At 39.9% G+C, this 23,094-nt stretch overlaps 1 protein-coding gene across 3 annotated transcripts in view; it reads left to right on the top strand.

The window, feature by feature from the left end:
• Window positions 1-23,094, top strand: part of PKHD1 (PKHD1 ciliary IPT domain containing fibrocystin/polyductin) — a 475,556-nt gene that overhangs the window by 151,881 nt on the left and 300,581 nt on the right. For all 3 annotated transcript variants that reach the window (XR_005789774.1, XM_040473753.1, XM_040473752.1), the window contains exon 36: window positions 7,925-8,081. Coding sequence is in view for 2 of the 3 variants with exons in the window: in XM_040473753.1 (XP_040329687.1) it covers window positions 7,925-8,081 (157 nt within the window). In the remaining variant the exon portion in view is untranslated. The remainder of the gene's footprint in view (window positions 1-7,924; window positions 8,082-23,094) is intronic.

Here is a 23,094-nt window from a genome sequence, read left to right as displayed (position 1 = left end):
TCCTCCTCCTTCCTCCTTCCTCCTCCTCCTCCTTCCTCCTCCTCCTTTCTCCTCCTCCTCCTCCATCCTCTTCCATCCTCCTCCATCCTCTTCTATCCTCCTCCATCCTCTTCCATCCTCCTCCTTCCTCCTCCTTCCTCCTCCTTCCTCCTCCTTCCTCCTTCATTCTCCTCCTTCCTCCTCCTTCTCCTCCTTCTTCCTCCTCCTTCCTCCTCCTCCTTCCTCCTCCTCCTCCTTCCTCCTTCATTCTCCTCCTTCATCCTCCTTCTCCTCCTTCTTCCTCCTCCTTCCTCTTCCTCCTCCTCCTCCTCATCTTTCAGAGCACATTATTCATTTTGTATATTTAACTTTATCTTCCTAAAATATAAGCTCCATGAGGTCACGGATTTGTTTTGTTTTGTGCCTATATCAGTCTCTGGTGGGCAATGGGTGTTCCATAAATATTTGTTGAATCTAGGGATCCACCTGCTCCATAGTTCCAGGCAAGAAGGCTGAAGAGAGACTGGGATTATTCACTGGGGTTATTTCTGTTAGGTGCATGCAAAAATGGTTAGCTATTATTAATTGCTAAATTCAAAAAATTGTAAATTCAAAGTGGAGAGGGTACTATGTATGTTTTTCAGTTGAGAAAATTTAGTGATAGTATAAGTAAAATATCTAGCAGTGTGCCTGGGACATGAGACGCATGCAAGGATTTGTAGCTGTCATTGTCATTATTATTTCTCTGGCAAGTGGAACGATCTTCAAGTTTATAATTCAGAAGAGACATTGTTAGAGGAGATGTGAAGATTCACATGAAAGAAAAGATAAAGAGAGGCTCTGTAAATTTGTTCTGTTTGCAGACTCTAATAGTCCCCTGAAGCTCAAAAGTGTGAAAATAACTTATATGTAAGAAGCATTAAGTTAATACCAATATTTCTTGTGAAATAATGGGGTATAGGATATGTGTAGAACTGAGAGGTAAGCTAGTAAATAGCCTAGTTTTCTAACAGGTACAATGGGTAAATTTGAACTGGGTGCAATTCTGGCAAAAGGTATTGTTGCCATGGCTTTGAGTAGTCAATGTGCCGGATGGTGTGCAAGGACTTTCTTATGCTATCTCATGATCATGAAGGGTGTATAAGCACCAAGAAAAGAAAGTGATCACTTAGATCCAGCATGAGCTCAGTAAGAACAAATTATGCCAAACTAATTTAATTTCCTTTTTGTTCCCTAAGGAGTTATTAAATTATAGGTCAGGGGCTCTATTTGTAATCCTGGATTTGTGGATAGTTGACTTTTGTAAAATAAGCATTTTTTGTTTCATAATCAGCTGAAATAATCTCAGCCCATGTTAATTTATCTGCAGTGTTCAGATTAAAAAAGAAGAAGAAGAAGAAAAGGGGATTAATAAACTGGATTTTACCTATAAGGCAGTCTCCACCTGGGTCAGGCAGCTAATCTGTTGAACTCTCATGGTGCCTTGTTTATCCCTTTAGTTATTACACTTTATATTAATTGTATGGCTATTTGTCTTTTGCTCAATGATAATATGAGAACCTTAAGAAGAAGGATAAGGTCACATGTACCTGGAAGAGATGACTTCACATCAGGTCATATGTAAAAGGTTTGGGATTTTAATTGGGTAACCAGTTTAATATCACCCAACATAATAATACAATTATTAAAATAGCCAAGACTATTAGTTGGGAAAGCAAATGTTATTTAATAAATGATGTGAAGAAAGTTAATTATTTGGGGGGGAACGAAGAAAAATGGGAAACTTCTCACCAACATAAATTCCAAATTCTTTGAGGCTTAACGTACAGATATAAAACCGTACAAATCAAGAACACATAAATGATGTTTATGTCAGAATGAAAGAAGGGTGTCCTATACATAAAATAAGAGGACGTCGTGAGAGAAAATAGAAATAAATTTGTTTTTATAAAAATTAAAAATATTTCTGTGTGAAAGAGCATTGAAAAAAATTTGCAGCTTGAATTTTTTTTTAATGTTTATGTATTTTTGAGAAAGAGAGACAGAGCATGAGTGGGGGAGGAGCTGAGAGAAAGAGAGGTAGACACAGAATTTGAAGCAGGCCCCAGGCTCTGAGGTGACAGCATAGAGCCCCACGTGGAGCTCAAACTCACAAACTGTGAGATCATGACCTGAGCTGAAGTCAGATGCTTAATTGATTCAGTCACCCAGGTGCCCCCCAAATTTGTGGCTTTATATCTGATAATTTCAGTTATTAAAATGATAATTTACATGATGGCATAGTTATGGGCTCTGGGGTATCTCAGTCGGTTAAGCATCTGACTTTAGCTTAGATAATGATCGCGTAGTTTGTGAGTTCAAGCCCTGCGTTGGGCTCTGGGCTGACAGCTCAGAGCCTGGAGCCTGCTTTGGATTCTGTGTCTTCCTCTCTCTGTGCCCCTCCCCCGCTCATGCACTGATTCTCTCTCTCTCAAAAATAAATAAACATTAAAAAAGTTAAATGATGGCATAGTGATTAGGAGCCCTAATGAGAGCTGACCATACATTCAAATATATTTTTGGGGTGCCTAGTACATACCAGGCATTGGAGGAACTGGGGATATAGCAGAAACTCAAGAAGCTCTTGTGAAGCTTACATTTTGTTGGTGGTTGGCAGAGTATAAACAGATATACATGTTTCAGTGATAATAAATACTTTTGAGAAAATGAAGAAGGGTCAGGGGTGGAGAGAATGTTGGTCACAGGGACCTGTTTTGTCCTATTTCCAAAGCTTGCATGCTCAAGAAGGCATTCTGGTAAGGTGTCAGAACAGTTCTTCCTTGTCTTTGTCATCCAGGAGACACTGACTGGAGAGATTTCCCTCCTCTGTCTCCTCCAGCACCCCAGCTTAGCACATTTGCTTACAGATAGGTCTCTGCTCTGCTTGGTGCTCAAGCTTGCTGATCAATGACTTCTTTCAAGATGACTCTGGTGGTGTTGCAAGTACATTTAAGGTGACATGTAAGATTTGCAGACACTGCACATTTCCTGAAGTTCAGAGAAGTGCTGACATGCTGCAAGAAGAAAACAAATTGCATAAGCTTCCTAGCTGAGGCAGGGAAGTTTGTGCCTATATATGTGTGTGTGTGTGTGTGTGTGTGTGTGCGTGTGTGTGTGTGTATGTGTGTATATATATGTATATATACACACACGCACACACGCACATATATATATATATATATATATAGGCATAAACTTATATGTATATATTTTATTTTTTGGTTTATTTTGGGTTATATGAGCTGAGGTAAAAGATGAGGGTGAATTCTGGATAGTTCTTAAATCTCTATTTCCACCTCCACCCTATAGGCCTGTGAGGAAAATTTTTTTTTAAGTGTATATTAACGTTTATTTATTTTTGACAGAGAGACAGAGCGTGAGTGGGGGAAGGGCAGAGAAAGAGAGGGAGAAACAGAATCCAAAGCAGGCTCCAGGCTCTGAGCTGTCAGCACAGAGCCCAAGGTGGGGCTCGAACTCACCAGCGGTGAGATCATGACCTGGGCTGAAGTTGGACGTTTAACCGACTGAGCCACCCAGGCACCCTGGAAATGGTTTTGTTCATTTGTAGGATGGAAATGAGTGATTGGCTTATCTCAAGAAAACTAAAGCTAATGGCTGAGCATGTCAGGAACAATAGTGGAAGAAACTTATTAGGTGGAGGTGAAAACTGCTTTGACCAATAGGCGGAGCTGGTGACACAAAACGTGGTTTTCACCAAAAACGCCGTGTTGGCATCAATTGAGAGACTTTCAGATATATTGACAAGATGTCTTTTAAAATGCCCTTAGCAGGGGCGCCTGGGTGGCTCAGTTGGTTAAGACTCCGATTCTTGATTTTGGCTCAGGTCATCATCTTGTAGTTAGTGGGACTGAGCCCCATGTTGGGCTCTGGGCTGGTGGCATAGTGGAGCCCGCTTGGGATTCTCCTTTCTGTCTCTGCTCCTCCCCTGCTCTCACTCTCTCTCTCAAAAATAAAGAAACACTTTTAAATGCTCTTAGAATTCTTTTTTGCTTGATTGGATCAAAGTGATAGTGATTAGAAAGTGTGCCAGTCTCACGGTTTAATGGAGTGTTGCCCTGGTAGTCACAGGGCTGCCACTGACATGGGGAATGACACTACCAGTGTGTCGCCTCTGAAAATGTCAAGAGCTAAAATTGTGTGTTTGTAATTACGGGCTCACTGACAACTTGCAATTATGGCGATACATTTCTACTTCCCCAGGTAGCTGGTACATAGTTGAGGTTGCATTAATTTTTTATTTTTATTTTATTATTTCTTTTATTTGAGAGAGAGAGAGAGCAATCAGGGAAGAGGTGGAGAGAGAGAGGGAGGGGGAGAGAGAAAGAGAAAGAGAGAGAGAGGATCTTAAGCAGGTTCCATGCTCAGCACAGACCTTGATGTGGGGCTTAGAGCTTGATGCAGGGCTCAATACAAGATTCCACAGCCCTTGGATCATGACCTGGGATCATGAGTCAGAAGCTCAATTGACTGAACCACCCAGGTGCCCCGAGGCTGCATTAACTCTTTAGGGCTTTTAGTATTTAGTCACTGTTTTGTACTGTACCATGAACCATCAACAAAAATTTATACATCTCAAGGTACCATTATTATATTAAAGAGTAGTTTGGCACAAGGAAGCTTAGGTCTCTTGAAAAATAATGCTTAACATTTATGTTCATTTGAGGTATACCACACTAAGTCGAGAAACTGAAGGTAAATGAAAAAAAATGACAAAAGGTTTCACAGGGAGAAGGGAATCTGAGTCTTGGGTTTTGATTTAGATACACTCATCATCATTCGGTTTAGGTTTGAATAGAGCTTGAAAATGCAGAAAGGATTGTGAAAGAATGTGAGTGAAACCCAATGGATGCCAAACCCATGGGGTGCAGATTTTTAAGTCTTTTAGTTTCCACCTATTTGTTTAACTATTGTATCAGGAAGGTTGTTGCTCTCATGTGCATGTGTATTTATGTGTGTGTATAACATCTGTAAATGCATGTATGGGATTAGGAGTTCACTTAGAAATGATTCACTTGGGAAATTATCCCCTCGAGTTCCATTGAGCACTTACTATGTCAGATACTTTTTAGGGGTGGGGCGATACACAAAGTCTTTGCTTTCATTTGAGTAAGATCAATAGATGATAAATACACATGAAATTAAAGCTCTCATACCAGAATTAAGCAGTGTTGGGGAGAGGGAGTTATTGGAGGTGCTATTTTATTAAGGAGGTAGGGTAGGAGGTGTTATTTGCTCAGAGTCCTGAATGAGGAAGAAGAGTGAGCCAGCAGAGATTTTGAGGAAGAGTGTTCCAGGAGAGGCCAAGGTGAGTGAAATGGCCTGAATTGGGAGCTTTCTCTGTATCAATTCCATCTGTTTTTACCACTGTGGCCTTTGACACATCATTTAAACTCTTTGAGCCTTTGTTTCCTCAACTGTGAGGAGGAAATAACAATATTTAACCTTTCCACTTGCCAAGTTGGGGTTCAGTGTAGCAATTTTTGAAGGTTGACAGGCCAGGCCAAGATGTTATAACACATGGAAGGTAGCTAGTGTATGTATATAGAGGGTCTTCAGAGCAAGACAGAAAGTTATCTTAAAAGTTCACTTAGAGGTAGATAACAGATATCAGTGATAATTGGAAGTATTATGATGTTCCCAAATTAATTAATGCAAGAGACCATGGAATTGCTTTCCTTTGACTCCCTCACATACCTAATTAATGTTTAATTGTTCCAGATCTTTCCACTGTCAAAGTCATGAGCCTCTTTTTCTTGTTGTTCTGTAGGTGGGGTATAGATCTGACCACTAGGTTAATGTCTCAGGAAGAGTTATGTTGTTGAATCCTTCAAACTCATTAGAGCTCATCCACACCCCAATCTTGTCCAGCTTGCTGGCCTTCCTTAAGACCTTGTGCTTCGAGGACTGGTTTGAAGGAAGTGTCCAGGTTCCTTTTTGGGATGTATCTTCCTTCCCTCTAGCCCTTGCCCTGAATTCATCCTCAAACTTTGATGCAGAAGTGGTTATTTGAGGGATCATTAAAATGATGGTTCCCTGGGCCCTACCTCCTAAGCTTCTGATTCCATCATGGTGGCACTGAGGGACTCTCTACCTCAAACTGTTCTAAGCTGAGAAACTCCCTTTAAAATGAAGAGATAGGATTTCTCTAGAGTTTTTCCATTTCTGATCTTCTAGGAACCTAGTTAGGCTTATTCAAAAGTTCTTTTAGAGTGGACTTCCAGCCAATGTGACCAATAATCTAGTTCATCTTCTCTACAGTTGACTTTACTGTCTTTATTCAGTTTAGCCTCTCCCACCTTTTCACCACTTTATTCCATTTCAGTTTCCTCCTATTCACCTCCCTCTCCCTTTTTTAGATTTGATGGAAATGAATTAAGGGATTCTAAGAACATATAATGTATAGCCTGTAAGGACCACTTTGTGTAATTTTACTTCCCTTTGCCTAACTTCAGTGTGAAATCAGTAAAGAGCTAAAATTCTTTCATACTTTCTGAGTCTACAGATGGCCATTATGGGGATATAGTTCATACGACTTACAAAGATGCTCATGTATAGCCCCTTCTTTTCATGGTGCTAGTGCTGCTTATCCATCTCTTAAATTGGGAGGAGTCATGAACTTTTTTCTCCTTTGTAGGTGTAGAGAATAAAACAAAAACACTGCTTCTCCTTATCCCAAAGGCTTGTTGGCAATTGGGTTGGGTATACAACTCAAGACTATTGAGTTGGGGGGTCAGTACACTCTCCTGGAAAACCTATTGGCTATTCTGGCTACACACTTTTCCATTTTCTCTCTCAGAAATACTCCAGGGTACTATTCTCTGTGTAGGTGTAGTTATTGGTATTATAAACATGCTTTCCCTTCTTAATGATCTTTTCCCATCTGCTTCTAACACCTCACAAGAGGACTTTCTAGGCAGTTCTTTTATAGGAACCCAGGCTTCATATTTGGTGAGAATCTGGGTGGGAAGAAGTGTGTGGAAAGAGGCAGACACATGTATGTACTACCTCGAGGGAAATACCTTCTCTATTCTGATTTTATTTTACTTATAATTATAGTCCCATAACTGCACAAGATATTTAGACATGTTCTTGGCCTCTTACATGAGCTGAATACTGCTTTCTGTGTTTTTTTACATTCCTTTTTTGAAAAACATGTGACTTCAGTGTGACCATAAATTAAAAGAAAAGCCAACAGTTCTGTGAGGGGGACTGGAGTCTGAGTGGGAAGGGGGTGCTTCTTTATCTGGGCCCCTCTCGGCCTCGCTCCCTGCCCATCACTCACTCAAGCTATCCTTTGAAGTTAGGGGCCATTTCATTTATGCATTTTGTTTTCAGCACTGATGCACCAGGCATAGAGGGAAAGGCAACAACAATATCAAAAAGAGACAGAGTAGGAGGCTGGACTTGGAAAGAGGAATGTTCCTATAAAACAAGGACCCTTGGCAGTAGAGCCAATGAAAAATGATACCAATTACATAAAGCAAAATGCCACCCATCAAGCAGAACATTTTAATTCTCTCGATTCCAGGATATTTATGACTTTTTGTTCAAGACTCAATACATGTCTATAAAAATAAAAAATGGAATCGACCCTTCTATTCAGTAGAAAGGGACTTGTCCTGGAGAAAAATAAAAGGTAAGAAAACATGAGCAGCACCACATTGTTGGAGAATTCCAGTGGCCAACACAGAGACATTTCAAGTATAACTTTGCCCCTTCTGTATTTATCCCTTTTTGAGTTAGTCAAGAGAGGGTGACTAATTTTATCGAGACGTTTAACGTTACATGCAAATTAATTTTAGTTTAAGAGATTTCCATTTAGATTGATCCTCCATACTATTATGCTTTAAACCAAACAAAATAAAACATTAAAACTGTTTTCCAGGGCAACTTTTCCTTTCAGTTCTGCCTGAGATGGTCAAGGGCTTACAGTTGGTTTCCTGAGAGAGTGCCACAAGATGGCGACAATGTCACAGTGGAGAATGGCCAATTGCTACTGCTTGACACCAACACAAGCATCCTCAGCTTCCTGCACGTTAAAGGTTTGTGGAGTTTGGAGATCAGTGGTGGCATTACCATATATAATTCTTTCATTTTGGGGGCAGGAGGGAGGGGAACTTTTTGGATAAGTTCCAACACTTGGTTGAGAATTTATTCTGGGAACAAATTGAGATTTTAATGTAAAAGGAAGAAGTGGTCAGAGTGTTCAAAATGAAGGCCCTTTCTTTTGACTCTTATAAGCACAGAGCTTAATTATTTTATTTTTTCAAATAAAAGAAGGTTAACAATGTTACCAAAGAATATGCTTCTTTATTCAGGCACTTTGTAGTCATGCTTGTCCAGGGAAGCCCCCACAATATAGCAAAATGCTCTGAAAGTGGTTAATGTTGCTGCCTTTGAAATTCCCTGCCAAGAAAGCAATGTCTTCCTGCTCTTACCCTGTTGTGGTTTTGACTTCCTGGTCCCCTGGAAAGTCATATAAATAGGCTTCCTTATTGAAAATCTCGCCACATAGCTTTAGGGTCTGGGAAGTTGGATGAGAATTCAAATTTCAACTTCTCCACCACATCACCAAATGACTAAGTCACTTATTTCACCTCTTGGAGCATTTGTTTCCTTATCTGTTAAATGAGAATAAAAATCATTGCCTACTTCAGTGGCTGATAATAAGGAATGGTTATCAAAGTGACTGTCTTCATTGGCAAATGAAAATAGCTTTGGAAATGTGATTAGTTATGGGTAGCTATAAAACTCTGCACTAAAACATTATTCTTTATAAAAAATATGTTTAACACAAGGGCATTTGTTCTTGTTAAAGTAAGAGCATGGGGGAAATAAAGGGAAAATAAAATATTCTGAAGGGGATAAACTAATGTAATATGGATATCTGTCTCTTATGGATGGAATCAGGTTTCTGATTAGGCATTTCACATTCTATATTTTGGAAGGTGTGTGTGTGTGTGTGTGTGTGTGTGTGTGTGTGTGTGTGTGTGTTTGTGTGCTTCTGATATCAAGGAAGAAGTGTTCAGGCAAATCAGTTAATTTGTATCCTTTAGGAAAAATTGTCAGCTTAGGTTATTGACCTGTCTTTGTGTGTGTGTGTGGTGTGTGGTGTGTGTGTGTGTGTGTGTGTGTGTGTGTGTGTGTGTGTGTGTATGACCAGTGGCTTTGGGGAATGCTGACTTATTGATGGACATCAACTACCTAAGGACAAAGGAAAATTTTAGACTTATAGTCTCAGGTTAAAAATGTTCTTTGTAGGGGCTCCTTGGTGGCTCAGTCACTTAAGCATCCAACTTTGACTCAGATCATGATCTCACGGTTCGTGAGTTTGAGCTCTGCATCAGGTTTTGCTCTGATAACATGGATCCTGTATATGTCTGTCTGTCTGTCTGTCTCTCAAAAATAAATAAACATTTAAAAAATGTTCTTTGTAGACCTTTAACCAGGAGTCAAATGCTGCTGAAGGATGAGATGACCTTTAGGCTCTCAAGGGTCTTTGCCTTATATTGATATTATTTGAGAGAACTTTTCTAGCTAAAAGTCTAGATCAACTGAGTCTCTGGATGTCCCATTAGTTCCAGGTAATTGTTCAATCAAGCAATGGTGTGATAGGGCCAGAGACTGAAGATGGAGAAGAGGCATCAGAAGGTAAAGGGTAAGAGAAAGGCAGTGGCATGAGGAATATACACTTGATTTCTTACTTTTGGAGAGTTCAACATCTGAATAATGCAAATAGTTGTCTCGACCTGTCACCTTTTAAAAGTGGCTTTTATTAATACTCCTGGTCCAGGCAATATATTTCAATCTGAATTTACTTGGAATAAGTGAGCTAGATTTAGAGGAGTAAACTCTTATCCTGTGGAGAGGGAGAGTGAGTTATCTGAAGGATCCCCTCTTTTCTCCTGGAGAGTAGGGCCATTGATAGGAATGTGAGGGTAAGTAGTGGACACTGGTTTCTGTACAAATAGGTACAGGAGTTGTTGGTAGAGAGCAGGGTTGCCTGGAATGAAACTGAGATTTTTATCATACATAGATGGGTCATAGCTTCTAGAAAGAATGATGACAGGGAAGCCACACAGATCAAATTTGATTCAACCATGCCTTCTGGATACTTGTTAAGTGGCCTAGGAATTTGTATGAGGTATGAGAAAAAGTGAAGACTAATATTTAACGTGAATAAATGTGCATTATCACTAGAGAAGCTAATTAGGGAGAAAATACAAAAGAGTAAAATTTCTTTTTTTTTTAATTTTTTTTACATTTTTATTTATTTTTGAGGGAGGGAGAGAGAGAGAGAGAGAGAGAGAGAGAGAGAGAGAGACAAGGGGGGAGGGGCAGAGAGAGAATGAGACACAGAATCCGAAGCAGGCTCCAGGCTCTAAGCTGTCAGCACAGAGCCTGATGTGGGGCTCAAACTCACAAACTGTGAGATCATGACCTGAGCTGAAGTCAGATGCTTAACCGACTGAGCCACCTAGGCACCTCAAAAGAGTAAAATTTCTAATTCTAAAATATGTGTTGCAAGCAGTAAGGCAGAATACTCCAGAGGAGTGGGTATCAAGAATGTAAGATTAGGATTGGGTGGTAGGAGGTGAAGACCCTATCATTTATGTCTGAGATAAGTTTTGACCATTCATATACACACAGAATCCATCTTGCTTATTGGAACTGTTCATGTTCAGTGACTCAGGCTCCAAACCTTGGAAACATCCTAGACTTATTTCTGTTTCTCACATCCCATGACCAATCCATCAGTGAATCTTGTCTGGACCTTTGACTTGTGTCTCATAGATCAACGCATCCATTGGTACCAGTCTAGTTCTAAGCAACATAATTTTTGGCTGGGACCATTTCAAATGGCCCTGTAATTGATTCCCCTGTTTCTGATTCTTTGTCTTCCTTAGTAGCAGACCCCCCATTTTTGTTTGGGGCAACAAAGTATCCAGCCAAAATGCTACATTTCCTGGCCTCCATTTTAGTTAGACATAGCCTTGTGGCTTAGAGCCAATCAAGGAGATGTAAGGGGAGGTGTGGTACAGGGTATCTGGAAAGTTCCTAAAGTAGAGTTGACCCATTAGGATGCATGCCCTATTTGTCCTTGCTTCTTCCTCTTCTTTGCTTCTTGGAATGTAAATATAATAGCTACATTTTTAGCTGCCATCTTGGACAATGAGGTGATTCATTCAGAATGGGGAAGCAGAAAGATGGAAGAAACTCAGGATCCTGATGATTTTGGAGTTGCCAGTAGTAACACTGCAACTGGGACTGTTCACCTCTGAAGTTATTTCATGATTGAAGAAAAAGACTTCATGTGTTTAAGTCATTGGTGTTTGACTCTTATGCCATATGCTAAAGTAACCCCCCAATAGTTTATTGTACACATCCTTTAAAAATATGTCAGGTCTTGTACTTCTTTCCTCTAACACCCTCCAGTGTCTTCTCATCTCATTAGGAATAATCTAAACTTAACCGTTATCAAACTTCTGGTCCCTTCATTGACCAGTCTTCCTCATTCATTCTGTTTCAGCTCTTCTATAAACATACCAGGTGTACACATACCTCACGCCTTTGCCCAAAATGTCTTTTGCCTGGAATACTCTTCCTCCAGGTATGCATGTGGCTGGCTCACTTATTTTGTTTGTTCTCTGAGACAATATCAACTTATTAGAGAGGCCTTGATGATCATCTTTTCAGAAATTGCAACCACTTCTTAACTATTCTCTTTCCTTTTATTTTGCTTTACCTTCTTCATAACAATTTATCCTCACATATTATAAATTTACTTGGTTCATAGTCTGCTTCCTCTGCTAGCATAACCTCCAAAAGGCAAATGACTTCACCAATCTATTTACTACTGTCTCTTCAGTGTGTAGGATAGTGAGTATGTGTTGATGGTTGAATGAAACCATGTGCTTATGGTTGATGGACAGCTAAAATGATGCAGAGTTCAGATCCCGTATGAAATTTAAAAAGCATAATTTTTAAACTCTTGCTTTCTTAATTATCACTTTTCCTAACTTTTATTGTCTTTAGTTGTTCTTACATATATAGGTATATACGTATGCATAGGTACATATGTAAACACACATGTATATATGCACACATATATACACATAAATACATATATTTACATATATATACCTATATATAAGTGTATGCCACTGTGAATTGTGAGAAATATAAAATCCATTGGTAAGTTATTTTTCTGTTTCTAAAAGGCATTCGGAACTGGTAAAGGACTCCAACTCTCAAAAATCTGGTTGCTAGTATTGCTCTAAACCTATAATATCTTCTCTTGACTATACAGTGTGTGAAAGTACTTGAGGGATAATAAAAAGTTTATTCAAATATAAGATTGAATCATCATCATCAACAGTAATTCAGTCTCTGAATCTCTGTTACTCTCTTTTCCCTTTTAAAAAAATGTTAATTTATTTTGAGAGAGAGAGCCAGACACCCAAGTGGGGGAGGGATAGAGAGAGAGGGAGAGAGAGAGAAAGTCCCAAGCAGGCTCCACACTGTCAGTGTATAGCCTGACACAAAGCTCGATCCCACAAACCGTGAGATCATGACCTGGGTCGAAATCAAGAGTTAGACGCTTAACTGACTGAACCATCTCAGCACCCCTGTCTCTATTTCTCATACCCATTCATGGTATCATAAAAATAGCTGAGTGGAGTTTTCTTTCGGTTTCTGATATCATCTATGGGCCAAGATAAAGCATGAAAAGTTTCAAGCCAGAAATAATCTTTTCAAAAGATTTTAACAAACAAAATAAAAAGTATCACTGGTGGAGGCACTTTCTCCTCCATTCCCACATTACAAAGGTGACATTCTACGTGAAGAATATATATACTTTAAGAAAAGGATTAGTGTTACATAAAAGTGAAATTAGATCACCTAACAACTATATTTAGAACTACTTTATGAAAATATTGCATCTTCTATGTTATTTTTCCATACATGGAAGCCAGCATTCTAATATGTAGAAGACTAGGTAGGCCCCTACAACAGGAAAACTAATACAGCACCTCTACATATGGCCCTCAAGAGTCTTGAATTCTCTGTGCCTTCCTTGTATTTCCATCTGTAAAATAGAATTGATAGTCTTTTCTTATTAGTACAACTTAGAGAGGAAGATTATACATTTCTTTGAGGCAAAATTTTAGCCATTATTTATGATGCTATATGTACTGATTCCTGAACTTTATTAAAAAGTGGCACATTATTTTTGTGACCATAAGAGTGTAAGCTATATTTATTATATTTTGAGTTAATTAACAAAATATTCAGAACTTTCATTTACTTACCATCTCTACTTCTCCCTTCCATTTCTCCCTCTTTTTTAGATTGATTGTTAGGAGGTACTATTAAACACAAAAGAGAATTAACCCAATCAATTAATACTAATGAGCTGGGATAGAAATAGGCATATTGCCTTGATTTAATTAATGATATTTTTTGTTCTTTTATGTTAAGATGCCCGACGGCCATAAGCATCGCTGAATTAAAATTTATTATTTTATCCCAAGTAATTATGATGAGCCATAATAACAAAGGAGGGATGTTACCCTCTTGTCAGAGCCGTTATGCATCCTGGACAAGGATCTTGAGTTTGCAGTCTCTAGTTGGAGAAACATTCATATTTTCTGAATGAAGCAATGAATTTCTCTCACTTCTGATGGCCAGGCAGTTTGACATAAAGTGGCCTAGAAATAATGATTAAGAAAGGGTCAATGGGGGAATGAACTCTAGAAACCCATCTTCCCTTGGTTTTGGGCTTTCAGAAGGAAGACATTTCAGTTTCTTCCTACTTATAATGCCATCCCTTTAAAATGCTTGAGCAGAAACTTATTTCTAGTCTCTGTTGCTGCTTAATAGTGCACTGGTCTCCTTTAATGTGATTTTCTATTTCTTGGTCTACTGGTGTATACCAAAGCAGTTAAATGCTTAGCGGGCTTTTGGGCCAGAGAAAACAGTCTGAATCTGGTTTTTGCTTCTTACTAGTCCTGTGACCTTGGGCAAGTTGCATAACCTCCATAAACCTCACATTTCTCATTAGGGTCATGGCTGTTATAATGACAGCAACAGTAACAATGATGACTATCATTTACTTGTTTGCTATTGTGTGGCAAGTCTACAAAGTATTGTGCAACTCAGATGGGTGTTTTGAATATTACATGAGGGAATGTTTGTAAAGCCCTCAGCACAGGGCTTGGTCCAGAGTAAACACCCAATTAATAGTTTTTGTTTTGTTTTGTTTTGTTTTGTTTTGTTTTGTTTTCCGGACTGATGGGGATAAGAGAAGAGATGGCTGAAATATCAGGCCTAAGTTGCAATTTTATTTACAGATAGTGGCTGCTTCTATATACAAAGCAAACTGGATTACTGAAAGAATTAGCTTGGTAATAAGGACGTTGTATTGCTTTTGCCTCTGTTATCTTCAGAATACATGTTGAAGTGCTTTTCTTTCTATGGCGGGAGAGGGAAAGATACAGAGATGGCAGGAGCAGAGTCTGTCCATTTGGTTGTCTCCATTTTCCTTGTTATTTTGACTTAATGGAAGTGTGTTTTTCTGGTGCTGTTCAGAATATGGTCTTGTTTTCTCTGATTTTTTGTGGTCTACAGTTTTGAAGGTACTGAGATCTCTTTAGTATATTTGGGATTTCTGTGGTATGCAAATGAATATTCTTGGCTCGTTGAGATGAGCTATCTTCTCTTGATCCACTATCAAGTTCTTTGTGGAATTTTTTCATCCCTGGAAAGGATTTGAGGATTTCAGAGTGAGGTTTTTGGTGCTGTACCCAGCACAGCCTTTTTTTTAAATCCTCAGGATTCTACACTTTGTTCCTTGTGGTTAGCACCCAATCAGCCTCAGTTTCACTAGGTGCGGGCTTCGGGTAATGCTTTACCAGTGTTGTGATCTGGGAATGCCATGAGGCAGGACTGCCCTGGGACATAGCTTGTGGTTTCCGTGTGCATTCGGTCTCCGTGAGTCACTGGGCAGATTACCCAGTGCCTATAATTTTGACCTCACAGATATCAGCATGGATTTAAAATCTAACCACAGGCAGGCTGGAGTTTTGATAAAAATGAAATATTCTGCATTAATATTTCCTTCTTTCTTAAGTATATAATATATTGGTCAACATGAGAAGGTTATTTGGGCTGGTAAAATTTGTTACAAATTGGTATGTTTAAAGTAATTAAAAGTTGGTGGAAAAAGGAGATTGACTCTTCTCCAGCTGAAACATAGCTACTCTTCAAGGCAGGGGATGGGATAATTATGTGCACACAGCGCAGCAAGTTTGACTTATTGCAGTTTGGTCAGGAAACCGAGGGCCTGAGTTCAAATTTGAGGGAGCCACAGATTCTCCTTTAGCTTTGAGTAAGGTGCTGGTCCTCAAATCAATGCAGAAAATGGAATTGATGGTGACTCTTTTCCCTTTGTTAGGAGGGAAGTGCAATAAAGGAGTTAATGTGCTTTCTTCCCACTTTTCCAATCATGGTGCTCCAGAATGGGCTGAGTTTTGCAGTAGTCAAAAGAGGAAGCCTCGTGAAGATGTCAGCATCCAGAAAGAAATAATCTGACATTTTTGTTTTCTTTTTAAAAATGTTTTATTTATCTTTGAGAGCAAGTGAGGGCACAAGCAGGAAAGAGGGGGGACAGAGGATCCAAAGCGGACTCAGTGTTGGCAGCAATGAAACCAACATGGGGCTCAAAACTCTTGAACCATGAGATCATGACCTGAGCTGAAGTCGGATGCTCAACCAACTGAGCCACCCAGGCACCCCAGACCTGCCTTTTTGAAACCCACCCTGAATCCCCTTTACCTTGTGTGTCTCCATATGTTAGTCTTTTGCTGGTGACTACATATTTAATATTAGGGTGTGTTTTTTAATTCCCTCTACCTTTGGAGAATGGGTGATATAGGTTATACACTTAAGAAAGTAGGATCCAGGTCTGTTTTTGCTCACCATTGTATAGAGAGAACATTACATCTTCAGGCACATAGTAGGTATTCAAATAATTGTTGAATGAGTGAACTAATGAATGAATTTCTGACCTAAAGAGGCAGATTAACGTCAGTTGTGGATTTCTCTGTAATCAGAGTCCTTCCTGGTATTCTCAAATGTTAGTGGATTAGTCCAGACAGTGACCAATTTCATTTACTATTTGTGTATCAGGAGATCAGAGACAAAGGCTTTTTACTGTGGGGGACACTTGGCTCTGAAACCCCTTATTTTTCCCAATCAGACAATGACTTACATTATTTACCTCCAGAGAACAGTCCCAGACACGCTTGATTAGCCTTAAATGAAAGATAAGCCATAGCTATGAGAAAGGACATGCTTTCAATAGATGGGCAGACAGACAGATAGATAGATATTAAACAATTTACAGTTTTATGTCTTGACAACTTGAATGTTGTAACATGAAAAATGCTATCGAAAAGGGACCAGTCCCTTCCTAGCACAGAAGCTGTAATATTTTCAGTAATGAAAGATAAATATTTCAAACTTTCTTACTTAAAAGCCTTCACTGACTTTCCATTAGCCTTTAAAATCAAACCTAAACTCCTTAATATGGCTTATAGGGTCCTTCAGGGTTTGATCTCTCCTTACCTCTTTTAAAAAAAATTTTTTTTAAATGTTTATTCATCTTTGAGAGACAGAGTGTGAGCAGGGGAGGAGTAGAGAGAGAAGGAGACATAGAATCTGAAACAGGCTCCAGGCTCTGAGCTGTCCGCACAGAGCCTTACACCGGGCTTGAACCTACGAATCATGAGATCATGACCTGAGCTGAAGTCAGATGCTTTACCAACTGAGCCACTCAGACACCCATCTCCTTAAGTGTTTACCTCATTTTTTTGATTAACGTTTTCCATATCCTCTTTATCAAGGTCAAAAACAGAACTGGAAATCTGGGATGCTTATGTACCCAGGATTCTTACACATATAAAAATCAGAGACTAAGCATTTCATTACTTTTATTTCTCATGTACTGTAATATTCCTGAGGGTCAGGAAAAGGTAGGAGTTATCATTTTTTAAATAAATAAATACTATGAGGAAACAACTGTGATCTTTCACTTGTGAAGTTATTATGCTATAGCCAAATTATGTTCACAATAGTCAGAGAACAATTAGACCTGGAACCTTTTGAACTGCTTCGAGAAATGTATCAAGTTGGAAGGCTATTAAAAAATGTGATTGGGGGGGTGCCTGTGTGGCTCACTCGGTTAAGCATCTGATTTCAGCTCAGGTAATTGTGTCACGGGTCATGGGTTCGAGCCCCGAGTCGGGCTCTGTACTTACAGCTGGGAGTCTGGAGACTGTTTCAGATTCTGTGTCTCCCTCTCTCTCTGCCCCTACCCCACTTGTGCTCTGTTTCTCTCAAAAATAAATAAATATTTAAAAAAATGTGAATGAGTCCATGCTAATTGAATGTTGATAGAAGGAAGGAGATCATTTGAATGAATGAGTTACTTGGTAGCTAGAGAGATTTTTTTTTATCTGCCTGGTATAGACTTTAAAGAAAAGATAGGTTTTTGTTCTTTTGTGTGATTGTGGATTGTTCTTTTTTTGTTCCCCTGGTCTTTTCATTTCCTCCTTACAAACAGCTTCCTCTCCACCACCCTGAGATTTTAAGTGACTTTTTAGAAATCCATGGAACAGCTGAGGGACTTGACTACTTAAATGCCAGAAGCTGTGTTGGAAAAAGGAAGTGATGCTTTTTGGGAGATAGAAAGGAACCAAGGTTTAGTTAAGTAGCAATTGATGATAGTAGCTATAATGACGAAGGCATTTATTTGTATCTGTGTTTTGGTTCCTTTGAATATTTCTAGTAGTTTCTTTCCCACGAATATGTTTACACCTTATAGTTAGTGTAGAGTTAATTAATTTATAAAGTTAACTTAATGAGTTTTATGTTTCAGAGCAAAAAGTAAAAACTGATTGACAATCTTTATCTTTCTCAATTATCTGTAAAATTGGCCAATTCACTAAAACCAGGGTGTTTCTATTTATCGGGGGCAATTACACTTCACCTGACCTTGTGGCTGTAGAGACTGTATTTTTTGCATTTTTTTTTTAATGTCAGCACCTAGCAGAAAGGGTGGAAAATAACAGCAAATGTTGGATGAATTAAGAAGTGAATTAATTTGCAATACCAGCCTTGTAGTTTTCAACCGATTTTAGATGAGCGTATACAGCATAAGACTATGGACACTTAGAGCAATGGCTTAATTTACCTAGAGCAGTAGTTTTCAAAGTGTGGTCCCTGATCAACATCAGTATCATGTGGGAACTTGCTAGAAATGCAAATTTTGGGGCCCCATAGCAAATCAGCTTTGGGTATGAGACCTGCCAATCTGTGTTTGGAGACCTCCAGGTGACTTCTATGCATGTTCAAGTTTGAGAACTACTAGGCTAAAGCAGTAAAGGGAGCCATAAAGAATTGTCAGGACTGGAAGCCAATGAATATAGCCCTGCTAATCTTTTCCCAAAGGCTATGGACCCTTTGCAAAGAACAGTGAAAACTTGGCTGGCCACATTGCAAGGGCCAGTCCTGAGCATGGCATTCTTCATTACATGCGGTTCTCTATCCTGCCAGGGAAATCAGAGCTGATGAAAATGATTTCTCCCAACTGCCATAGTGTGTGGCTCTGAGTCGGTGATTTTATTTCAGATATTCCCCCCACCCCACCCCCACCCCCACCCCCCAGTCTCCATTGCCAGTTTGACAGTAATACTGGGCTAATTAAGGAATTAGCACGTGGCATCCATTTCAGAGAGGTGTGTGATTCTTTTCCTGCACCCTGAGAACATCTTTTGCCCATACTTTTGAGTTCATATTTTCTTTTTGTAATCAGGCAGAGACATTACAATTAAAATACCGTTAAAGTGATTCTGGCAAGTATTGCAATAAGCATGTTTTTTAATTAAAGGAAGAACGGGGGGATGCATAAGCAGCATCAGCTAAAGGGGAAATTTTCATTCGATATCTATTTTAATTGAAATGAAAAAAAAAAAAACCATCAGGAAAAGCAGCAGCAGCAGCAGCCTGTGCCTGTGTGTGTGTGGCTTGCTCCCAGGTTGCTAGGTTTAGGTGTTCTGTGCTTGATTAATTAGTAACCAGCCCGAGAGTCCATTCCCTTCGCCCCCAATCCTTAAAGCCTGATTTATGCCTCACATCCCCCATGAATATGTGAGGGCTCAGGCATCTATTTCCTGAGCTGCTAGTGGATAGGATTATGGAGCGTGCACTGAGCTCTTGGGGGCTCTCGTTTGCCAGCCAAATTGATTTTCCGCCTTTCTGGCCGGGGACAAGCCCACCTCGAAGGCTTCTAGGCTCTGCTCCAGTGGATCAGGCACAAGCCTAATCCGGATCTTGCCAACAAAGGAAGCTGTGTGCATCCCCAACACAGCTTTGGGCTGTGTCTGCCTTCCCCCAGTACTACTTTTCTCCCCTCTCTCTCTCTCACCTCCTCCTGATGCCCACCCCTACAGCAACACCGTCCGGTAGGGTGCAGTAATGGGCCCGGATAGCTCAGCCAGCTCTTCTTACCCAGGCAGAGGAGGGGTCTGTCCACCCTGAATGGATAGTTTTCTACAATTCTCCAGGGAGAGAGAGAATTCCAGAGGCTTCCCTATGTATTTGAGTGTATAACTACAGGAAGGGTAACCAGATCCAGGCTGCTAAATGTTTTAAGGAATTATTTAAGGTTGACTCAAAAAACTGAATGGGGGTTCATCAATATAAACAAGTAAATGGAATCATTTATATATACAAATTTAGGGAGTTCAGGCTTTGAGCAATGAATTATCTAGTTTGGGTTACAGATTGATGGAATTAATTGAGGTCCTCAGATGCCTACCTGGGCCTTGCCTCCATTCCCGTCTGACTTTCCCTCTGCTTAACCCTGGAGTCATTCTCACTGGGTTCATTTTATCACCTGGCTTTCACCCACTAAGGAAGTGCACTCTTGCTCTGCACCCTTTCTCCCCCAAACCTTCTAAAGTTCACATAATGACATCTTTTCATCTACCACCTTCCTAGTTCTTAAAATTCTTCCTAGAGCTTATGTCACTAGGACCTTCAAATCTTGTAATTCACCTAAGTTTTGTGACCCACACCGAAGAATCTTGTTACTTCCTCTCCTTAGTCTGGTTTTCAGATATTAATATTTGACAGTTTGTTTCTCTTATCTCTCTTCTGTTCTCCCTCTCCACGATCTCCCTGGGGGACCTCATTAATGTCTTCTTTTTTTTAAAAGTTTTTATTTATTTTTGAGAGAGAGAGAGAGAGAGAGAGAAAGAGAGAGAAAGTTTGTGAATGAGCCAGAGAGGGGCAGAGAGAGAGGGGTACAGAAGATCTGAAGTAGGCTATACATTGATAGCAGATAGCCCGGTCCTATGGGGCTTAAATTCACGAATTGTGAGGTCATGACCTGAGCTGAAGTTGGAAGTTGAACCTACTGTGCCATCCAGGCACCCTGGGAGACCTCATTCACTTCTGTAACTTCAACTCCTACTTTTTCAACATGTATTTATTGACCACTTGCCAAGTTCCCTATGGACCAGCCACTGTTGTAGGTATAGGGGCAATGGTTGTGAATGAAATAGACCAAAATTCTTGCTCTCACAGAGTTCATTTCTCTAAAGAAGGCAGTCAAGAATGTAAATTATAGTTTTGTTCGATTTGCTAAGCAAATGGAGTGGGTGGAGAGGGAGTTTAGTGGTAGTTGGTGGGATTTGCACACAGTAAGGCAAAGGCCGTGAAGTAGGGAGAGTAAGAAGGTCAGTGCAACAGAGGACTGGGAGCCTGAAGGAGAGCAGAGTGAGACTGGGCCAGAGAGGACCAAGCCTGTAGGATTTGGTCAGCTTTGCCTCCAAGTGTGGTGGGAGCCATTGGAAACTCTGAGCAGAGAGGTGACATGACAAGGTTCACAGAAAAGAAAACAATTACACTTGATGCTGTTTTGAGAATAGACCCTGTGGTGCAGGTGGGGGTGGGGACAGAAGCAGGGAGCAGAATTGAGAGGTTGTTGCAATAATCTGGGGATGAGATGAGAGTGACTTAGACCCCAGCGGTAGATGTGGAAGTGGTGAGAAGTCCTTAGATCGTGGGGATTTTCTGAAGGCAGGATGCACAAAATTTCTTGGAGAATTGGCTGTGAGAGTGAAAGTTGATGCTAGAATTTTCAGACTGAGCACCTGGAAGAATGGAGTTACCATTTGCGGCCTCGGCAAGGACTGTGGGATGATCTGTGGGACAAGGTGAGGAATTCATTTTTTTGAATGTGCTCAGTTGAGGAGCTTGTGAGACATCTAAGGAGAGATATTGAGTGGTAGTTGGGTATGTGAGTTTGAACTGAGGGCAGAGGTGGGCCTTGGAGATACCAGTTTGGGAGTCATCAGACGTTAGCCTGTGATGGTATTTAAATCCCTAGGACAAGGTGAGACAACCTCGTTCATAGAATGATAAGAAAAGTGGTAGAAGGACTGAGTGTTGAGATACTCTGCATGTCAGTAGTTGGGACAATCAGGAGTCTGAGGAGGCTAGGAGGGGAGTCTTGGGGAGTAGGAGGAAAACCAGGAGAGCACAGTGTTGGCCAGTGAGGGGAAGGATTTTCCAGAAAGGAGTTACTTAGCCTATCATATACTGCTGGCCACTCAGGACAGGCGAGAACAGAGCATCGAGACTTGGATTCACCAGTCTGGATGCCATCATGACCTTCATAGGACAAGTTCTTACAGACTTGTCAGGCAAAGGCCTAGCTGGGGAGGGGTCAAGGGAAGGGAGGCAAAGAATTGCAAATAGAAGGCATAGCCAGTTCCTTTGGAGTCTTATTGTGTGGTAAAATATTTATACTCTAGATTCTTACCGTAAAGGGGAAAATAGCTAGAACTGTGTAATTTTTTTTTTTCAAAACACATACAACAAATCATTCCGCGGTTATTACAGAGGATGGCTAATTGTGGGGTTAGCGAAAAGCAGGTTTTGATGTACTTTGCAAACATGAGCTAGCTGCTAAAAGTCTCCTTGACTTCCCTTTAAAAGAAATAAAAGGATGTTGAATGGAAAAGAGTGATTACATGTAAAAAGTTGTGTTCATTTATTTATTTTAGAGGGGAAGTAACAATAATGATGGTTGATTGATTTTTATAAAATTACCCAAGGTCACTTGTGGGACATACTCAGCTTTCATGAACAATCATAATAAGCAACTTAAGGGTCACAGCCACAGGCCGATTTCAGCCCTGCTCTTTATTTCAGTGTTCAGAAATGTGGTCAAGCTCTATAAAGTGGAGGAATAAAGTCCTCCCTGTGCCCTCCTATCTCAAGTCACTACGCTCCAAAGCAGCTCACTGGATATTTGTTTTAAGCCAATAAAGTGTGAGGAGATAACACTTGGGGCCTTGGAACAGAGCTAGCTTGGGTATAAACCTTACATTCTTTCACACTGAGAAGCCTTCATTTTTGTTACCACTTTTAATTATTTCAATTAAAAAGAGATGAATTCCTCATCAAACTCTCTTCTTAATTTACCTAGATTTCCTTATACTTTCCACTGATAAGTAAAGAGGGAAGGCTTTTTAGCAGGGAGTAATGGTTATCATATTAATTAATTAGTCCTGTTTTTAGTACTCTTGCCAACACCAATCATTCATTTTCTCCCTTCATTAGCGTCATTATTAGCTCCCCTCAGTAAAAGACGTTTCTAAATTTCTACCCATTTGTTTTTGTGTGTTTAATATTTCGCTTGATGGGATGAGGAACAAAGCCCAGGTTTATAAATTTACCCACTAATCCTTGTATTCTGCCTCAAATCCTGTTTTGCATGAGGCAAGGTATATCTACATTTACAAAATGGAAATAAAACATATATAAACAAGCCACAGGCAAACTTCACTTAGGTTAACACATGTTTTTCTTTAAATATAACTGTGATAATTCTAATTAATAAAAAAGCAACCTGGGAGGGTTTGCAGATGTAGATTGAATATGAACTCTTCTGGAAGGTGGTCCTGGGTTCTAAGGCTTGCT

The sequence above is a fragment of the Herpailurus yagouaroundi genome, unplaced genomic scaffold (genome assembly GCF_014898765.1).
Source record: "Herpailurus yagouaroundi ecotype Mexico unplaced genomic scaffold, PumYag 139, whole genome shotgun sequence".
NCBI classification, from domain to species: domain Eukaryota; kingdom Metazoa; phylum Chordata; class Mammalia; order Carnivora; family Felidae; genus Herpailurus; species Herpailurus yagouaroundi.
The sequence above is the reverse complement of the archived record's forward strand: the minus strand, read 5'-3'. Positions and strand labels throughout refer to the sequence as shown.